This window comes from Oncorhynchus tshawytscha, linkage group LG09 (assembly GCF_018296145.1).
Source record: "Oncorhynchus tshawytscha isolate Ot180627B linkage group LG09, Otsh_v2.0, whole genome shotgun sequence".
In the NCBI taxonomy this organism is placed as follows: domain Eukaryota; kingdom Metazoa; phylum Chordata; class Actinopteri; order Salmoniformes; family Salmonidae; genus Oncorhynchus; species Oncorhynchus tshawytscha.
This window is the reverse complement of record NC_056437.1, coordinates 73031310-73038680: the sequence shown is the minus strand read 5'-3', so window position 1 is coordinate 73038680 and position 7371 is coordinate 73031310. Positions and strand designations below refer to the sequence as shown.

The window sequence follows — 7371 nt, the reverse complement described above, 5'->3', positions numbered from 1 at the left end:
TCTATCTGATTACAAGGCTAGTTCCCTTTACTTCTGCACTCTGATATCATTGTTTCAGACTGGCATGCTGACAATGCTGTTATTCACTAGGTAGCTGGTTTCCTTAATATGGGTATTAAGAAATCCTGCCATGTTATCAGATCAGAAATTGATTAGACTCATCTAATCTCATAAAGTCCCCAAACTGTTGAGCAAATTTCCTGTACGGAACATGCGTTTCTGGAAACATTTTTATACAGAGCTTTATTTTTCAAGGAGTATGTGTTGTGGAAGTGGACCTAAAATCATTAACTGCCAAAATATAAAATGACTCATTGTTGTCACTTATGCCATGAATTATCAGACTTTCTGGCATTATTGCCATGGCTTGTGGAATTTCAATTCAACTAAACTCATATTTAACTTTCTTCTCAGCCAGGAGCCAGGTCTACATTGTCATTGCTGGGCCGTTCGCGTTGATAAGAGCGGGGGCGCGCAAACGATAGGAAGCACCCCACCCTCAAGAGCACGAAGCCTTGCGCGTGCTCAAGAGACAGTAGTTTCCGTTTTGTTTCCTGCGTGTTGTGGGCAGATTTCTGCGCGGAGCGCCTACTCTCCACTGCTTGCCAGCTTTGAAAACGCTTAAATTGCAGAGTCAGCGGCATACTCCTGACACAACAACAGGCACGGTAAGAAACCTCCGTCGGTAATCTCGTCCCATTCATAGCAATATGGTAGTTATCCTAAATCGCCCGATTAGAAGCTGCTGTCATATAGTACGATCTTGGAACTTGACTGACGTGATCAACATTTTCAGAAATAGTCGCATTTCAGACATACAATTTCTTTAGCTTTGAAATAGGCTACCGTTATTGTTCAAATGTGGCATCTAAATCTGGACATGACATTGCCACGCTGAATTTGTTTTATCTGTAACGTTGTGATTGCATTGCAGCCACTCCCCGTTTCACCATTTCATTGTTAGACGATAGTAGCCGCGTTTACACCGTTGCACTTTAAACATTATTCTCATCTGTTTTTTACTCAATATTCACTTCCTATAAATATTGGCATTTGAGCTGATTCGAATGTCGTTTTGTTTCTTGGGCAACTTTTCTAGCCTGTAACGGGATGACCATGATTTTTTTTTTTTTTTGTCGTCTAATTTCACCAACCAATAGTCCATTGTGCTACTGACCGTCTGTTACTCAAAAATGATCATTTCTGCGTACTTTTCTTGGTGTTACTTGCGATTTTTATTCAAGTGCGTTTTTAAAGAGGCTATACGAGCCCTTGTCCACACAAAAGGTTGGTTTAATCAGTCGCAGGTGTTCATTTCTCACCCCGGCCTAGTCGTCGGAGGCTGAGCACGCCTCTACTTTTTATTCGCCAATTTTGCGTAGCCTATATCTGAATCTTTTTCATTAATCAATCTAATTCCGTACTAAATTGGTGATGCATATTTGATAGGTTTTATGGATGAATGTTCATGCATTCTAATTGACGTTTGTTTCTTCCCCAGTTACGTCTTCCCCACCTAACGTTACACTTATAATACAGCCGGTTATGTGGATGTTTTGAAAATTGAGCCATGAAGGCATACATTACACACATCCTCGTCTCACACACCACTCCAAATATGCCAGCTGTGCTTAAACCATTTATTAATCAGGTCGCTAGAGCCAAGCCAACCACCCAATGCCTTTGTCAAACCTGGCAGAGGCCTTGCCCACGATGAGCTCTGAGTCGGCAGGACTCGAGGGGCGACACAGCGAAACCACTGCAGTGCAATAATTAAATAAGGAATCTGCTGCTCCCTATAACGCTTATTAGAAATACCAAAGTATATCAGTTGACTCCCTGACTAAGATAAGTGTGGTATCCCAAATATTTGCACAAGGGAAGAGTTGTCAAATTTCGTCCTTTTAACAGCTTGAAGTTTAAATGAATTCCAGCGCCATTGCATTGTTTGTATGCTGTACAGGTTTATTTTGGTAAAGTTCCTGTTTTCCTTAAGTATTGAATTTGTATGAGTTTAATTTGTATCATATCATTGCATGTATTTTCACATTGTAAATCTTTTGTCTAAACCAGTGTTCATCATTAGGTCCATTGAGGAACCCAGATATGGATGCTGAGCAGAACCAGGTGTTGGACACCGCATCAGAGACTCGAGAGCAACAGGAGACGGGAGCAGGAGACTGCCCCAAGTCACAACACGACTCTCCAATAGATCCTGCAGAATCACCAGTGACTAGGCAAGAAATGGAGCATTTGCAAGATGTGGTTAGAGAATCAAGACCGTCAGAAGAAGAGACGGCGCCAAAAGCAGAAAAATCCCCAACGAAAATGGTTGTATCTCCTGAAAAGGTTCCAGAGACCTCTACAGAAGTTGTGACTAAAGCAGAGAAGTACCCAGATAAACAACCAGAACTAGAGAGCTCAACAGAGGTCTCTGAGCCAGCTACAGCAATGTACGTAGAATGCGAAAACATCCAGACCGCAGAGCCTAAAAAGCAGCCAATGCCAGAGAGGACACCAGAGCCTCTAGCAGAGAATAACATTGAAACTGCGCCAGAGAAAATAGCAGAACCCGTCCCAGAGGCTGTTAAACTGTCTGAGCAGGCAGCGCCCGAGCCTGTCACACAGACAGAATCTGAGGACGTCAAACTGCTCGAACCAGAAGAGAAAGGGCCTGAGGAATCTGAGAAGCAGGCAGAATCTGGTATTGTGTTGGCGGTGATGCCAGCAGAGCATGAAACTGTAAAGGAAGTGGAGGCAGACAGACTGACCGACGCTGACATTGTACCGGATCCAGAGCCAAAGAAATCGGTAGTGGCTGAGACTGTGAAGAAAGTGGAGGCAGAGAAACCGGTAGCAGCTGAGACTGTGAAGATGGTGGAAGCAGAGAAACCGGTAGCAGCTGAGACTGTGAAGATGGTGGAAGCAGAGAAACCGGTAGCAGCTGAGACTGTGAAGATGGTGGAAGCAGAGAAACCGGTGGCAGCTGAGACTGTGAAGATGGTGGAAGCAGAGAAACCGGTGGCAGCTGAGACTGTGAAGATGGTGGAAGCAGAGAAACCGGTAGCAGCTGAGACTGTGAAGATGGTGGAAGCAGAGAAGCCGGTAGCAGCTGAGACTGTGATGGAAAAGAAACTGGTAGAAGCTGAAATTGTAGAAGAAGTAGAGTCGGAGAAACAGGCAAAAGGTGACGCAGTGGAGCAGCAGAAGGCAGAAGTTGTCGAGCAGGTCCCTGCTCCTGGCACTTTGTCTTTCGCTTTCCTGGAACATGAGCAGACCAAAGCCACCCTTCGCACCTCTCGCACTCTAATCATCCTCAGAGGCCTCCCCGGCAGCGGCAAGAGCCTCTTGGCACGTGCCATTGCAGATAGCTACCAGGGTCTCTGCACTGTCTGCTGTGCTGATGACCATGGTGTGAAACCGGAGAGTCCAGAAGCATCGGCAGATGGGTATAAGGCTTTTGACGATGCTGTGGTAGCCTGCTGCAGTGTAGGAACATCTGCTCAAGTGATTGTGGTGGATGACACCAACCATACCCATGATCGGCTGGCCCGTCTGGGGGAGGTAGCAGAGCAGCACCGGCTGGTGGCCATGTTTCTGGAGCCCCGCACTGAGTGGAGCAGAGACTTGCCACAGTTGGCCAAGAGAACTCTGCGGGGGCTAGAGGAGGCCCAGATCCAGGCCATGAAAGTTCCTCTTGAGGAGACGTCCCTGCCCCTTTTCTTTGGCTGGTTCCTTCTCCCTGGCATCCAGGACAAGGTCAGGTGCACGTCCATGGATTTCCTGAAGACGCTGGACACGCTTGAGGCCTTCAAGAAGCACTTGCCTGACTGTGAGTTCAGCACAACTGTCTTGTGATAAACAATATAATTGTATCTAAATCAGATTTTAGTCTCTTGAGCTTGACTGCGACAACTGAGCTTGCTTTGTTTTTTTTCAGTCACTGTTGAGGCTGAGAAAGAGGTGGACCTGGAGCAGTATTTCCAAGCCAATGGAGCTCTTCATTGCACTACCAAATTCTGTGACTATGGCAAGGCTGAGGGAGCCAAGGAATATGCAGACAAACCAGTAAGTCATTGAAATTGTTGCGTTTTATTTTTGTTCAATATTCTATGATTTTACTGAGTTACAGCTCATAAAGAAATCACTCGATTTAAATATATTAATTTAAGCCCTAATCTATGGATTTCACATGACTGGGCAGGGGTGCAGCGGTGGGCCACCCACTTGGGAGCCAGGCCCAGCCGATCAGAATGTTTTCCCCCATAAAATGGTTTTGTTACAGACAAATACTAATGTTTCATCAGCAGTCCAGGTGGCTGGTCTCATACAATCTCGCAGGTGAAAAAGCCGGATGTGGAGGTCCTGGGCTGCCATAGTTACATGTGGTCAGCGGTTGTGAGGCCGGTTGGACGTACTGCCAAATTCTCTAAAATGATGTTTGAGGCAGCTTATGCTAGAGAAATTAACATTAAATTCTCTGGCAACATCTCTGGTGGACATTCCTGCAGTCAACATGCCAATTGCACGCTCTCAACTTCTGTGGCATTGTTGTAACACAACTGCAAATTAGGGGCCTTTTGTCTCCAGCACAAGGTGCACCTGTGTAATGAACATGCTGTTTAATCAGCTTCTTGAAATCCACACCTGTCAGGTGGATGGATTATCTTGGCAAAGGAGACATGCTCACAAACAGGGATATAATATAAACAAATGTGTGCGCAAAATAAGCCTTTTGTGCATCTGGATATTTTCTTATTTCAACTCATGAAACATGGGGCAAACTTTACATGTTGCTTTTATATTTTTGTTTAGTGTATATTTGTGATGGGAAATATTTGTAAAATGCAACCTAATCCTATTAACCCATTTACTACACAGCTCAAATTGGCCTAGTTTTATGAATTTAAAATCTGATGACCTGTGCGTTGTTTAAATGCATTTTCACTTTTCAGGGCACCATTTTGAAATAATGTCTTTCTTTTCCCACTCTAGATTGTTAAAGAGTTGTATGGCTCTGCGTTCGAGCTGTCCCTCAGTGCCCTCTTCGTCACACCTCGCACTGTTGGTGCCCGGGTTTCACTCTCTGAGGATCAGTTAACCCTGTGGCCTGCCGACGCTGAGAAGGAGGCAGTCCCGGCTGCCGCCACCCTGCCCGCAGGCAGCCGTGCCCACATCACCCTGGGCTGTGCGGAGGGGGTTGAGCCACAGCAGACTGGCTTTGACCTGCTGGAGATCCTAGCGCTGCAGCAAGAGGGTCAGGAGGGAGAGCTGGTGGAGGAGATGGAGCTTGGCTCCCTGGCCTACTACGGCAAGGGGAGGTGGCTGCTCAGTCTGAGGGAGCCCGTCTCCGCCCAGGCCTGCTTCTCCAGCCTCTACGGGCCCAAGAAGGCCGACACGACCAAGAAAGACGGGGAGAAGAAGAAGAAGCAAAAGTGCACCATACTGTAAAGGAGAGGGGGAAGGTGGCGGTAATGGATGGCTCGGGATGAGTGGCGTACTAGTGTTCTGATTTGTCTGTGGGGAGGTTTGTTTGTGCTACTTTTGGGGTTTGGGAGGCGTCTTGGATATCCACCCCAAATCCACAAGCTGTGTGCCTTTCTCTATTACTTTGCTGCACAACCCAAGAGGCCTTTAAACCACAGTTTAGGTCAAGCTTAGCATCTTGTTCAGTGTCTTGTCATGCTTTTTAGTGCCATAGTTGCAATTGGATAGGATTTCTGTAAACAAGGCCTGATTTCATGGCTCAGATGTAGTACTGCTGTACCTAGTACCGCTTCTCCCCGTTTGTGACCACTATTTTTCCCTACTCAATTCACGTCTAACACTATATACAACCCCTTCCGCATATGTCAGTGTTAAGCATTTAGATGTGTTTTCATGTTTGGTGTGAGTGGCTCATAGTATTTTCATCGCATGCCAGGTTTTTCAGTTTAGCTGATGTAGTTCTAGTCATGATTAGCTTCTTTGCAAAAAGTTGCACATCTCTTTCAGTAATTTCTCGTGACACTGGTCATTTCCTGTGATTTAGTCAGTCAGCCCTGTCATGTATTTGTGCATTTGTATGTGTGCTTAGTACGAAGGAAAGAGCTGGGTAATTTCATAAGTAGCTCATGGGCCAAAAGGGTGTCTGTGTGCTTGATTTGATGAACTGTGAATGTCATTCATCGAGGCCATTCCTAATTAACTCTTTTTGCACGATGCAGCAGAAATCAAAGGGAGAATGCTGATGAATGTGCAGTTTGTTTGATTAGCTGGCACTTACTTGGTACTTATCAAATGCTGTGAAACCAAGGCCACAATTTGCAATATTCTGTAGTATAGGTGACTGCAGCCTGGGATCATCCCTCTCTGTCAACCATAGTTTTCGCATGTCAAGTTGTATGTATTCACTGTCTTTTCATGACTGATGTGTAGGTCTCTTAGGGCAAAGCCATGCTTGTGTATTTCTTCCAATGAGTCACTATTTTTGCACATGTTTTGTACACTTAATAAAGGAATTTGTTTTGCGGCAAATATTGTCTAATGCAATTTATACTGTTACACCCTGTTCAAGACTGTTTCTTCGTCTCTACACCAGTGGTGAATTAAGCTTGTAAATCTCAGTGAGTAATTAAGTGGGATGCCAGCAAAGCCACAACACTATAAATCAAAAGTATTTATATAGCCCTTTGTACATCAGCTGATGTCTCAAAGTGCTCTACAGCAACCCAGCCTAAAACCCCAAACAGCATGCAATGCAGGTGTTGAAGCACGTTGGCTAGGAAAGGCCAAAACCTAGGAAGAAACCGAGAGGAACCAGGCTATGAGGGGTGGCCAGTCCTCTTCTGGCTGTGCCGGGTGGAGATTATAACAGAACATGGGCAAGATGTTCATAAATGACCAGCATGGTCAAATAATAGGTCTGGGACAGGTAGCACGTCCAGTGAACAGGTCAGGATTGCATAGCCGCAGGCAGAATGTATACAAAACATCAATTGCGCCTATGCTACAGCTGGCTATCAGCGGAGCCTTGTCTGGCAGCGACACAGTTCATTCGGCCTCATTTACTGCCTTTAAATTTAACAAAATGTTTTAAATGGCTCATGGCTGACTTAAAGAAATGTTTCTACTGAAAATTGAGATGTACAAACAATGGCATAAGGGGACGACAAGGAGATTAGAGGCAATCTGTAATTTCAATTAAGACATGAGCAAGCTAGGATGGACGTAGTCAAAACTTTGTTCAGCACTTTTGAAATGTACAGTGACAGAATTCAGAACATGGGCTGTTCTTACTGTGCCCTCCCTGTACACCAAGTCAGAACTATAGGATAAATGAAGGCGGCATATAAGCAGACAATGAAAGCTCTTATATTTAATTACATTTCT

At 45.2% G+C, this 7371-nt stretch overlaps 1 protein-coding gene across 2 annotated transcripts; it reads left to right on the top strand.

The window, feature by feature from the left end:
* Positions 1–485: 485 nt before the first annotated feature.
* LOC112258647 (2',3'-cyclic-nucleotide 3'-phosphodiesterase) lies at positions 486–6516 on the top strand. Of its 2 annotated transcripts, none has more exons than XM_024433160.2 (4): positions 486–668; positions 2087–3832; positions 3941–4068; positions 4996–6516. In XM_024433160.2, exons 2-4 carry the CDS (start codon positions 2107–2109, stop codon positions 5449–5451), a joined length of 2310 nt encoding a protein of 769 aa, XP_024288928.2. In that variant the 5' UTR covers positions 486–668; positions 2087–2106; the 3' UTR covers positions 5452–6516. The 2 variants fall into 2 exon arrangements, with proteins under 2 accessions (XP_024288928.2, XP_024288927.2); XM_024433159.2 differs by having other exon boundaries at positions 2074–3832.
* Positions 6517–7371: the final 855 nt, after the last annotated feature.

What these genes read in the sequence shown, in the direction of transcription:
- LOC112258647 (XM_024433160.2), top strand. Translation starts at nt 2,107, where the DNA reads ATGGATGCTGAGCAGAACCAGGTGTTGGACACCGCATCAGAGACTCGA. An exon ending in CAAGAAGCACTTGCCTGACT is followed by an intron (nt 3,833 to 3,940) that starts GTGAGTTCAGCA and finishes GTTTTTTTTCAG; the next exon opens with TCACTGTTGAGGCTGAGAAA. An exon ending in AGGAATATGCAGACAAACCA is followed by an intron (nt 4,069 to 4,995) that starts GTAAGTCATTGA and finishes TTCCCACTCTAG; the next exon opens with ATTGTTAAAGAGTTGTATGG.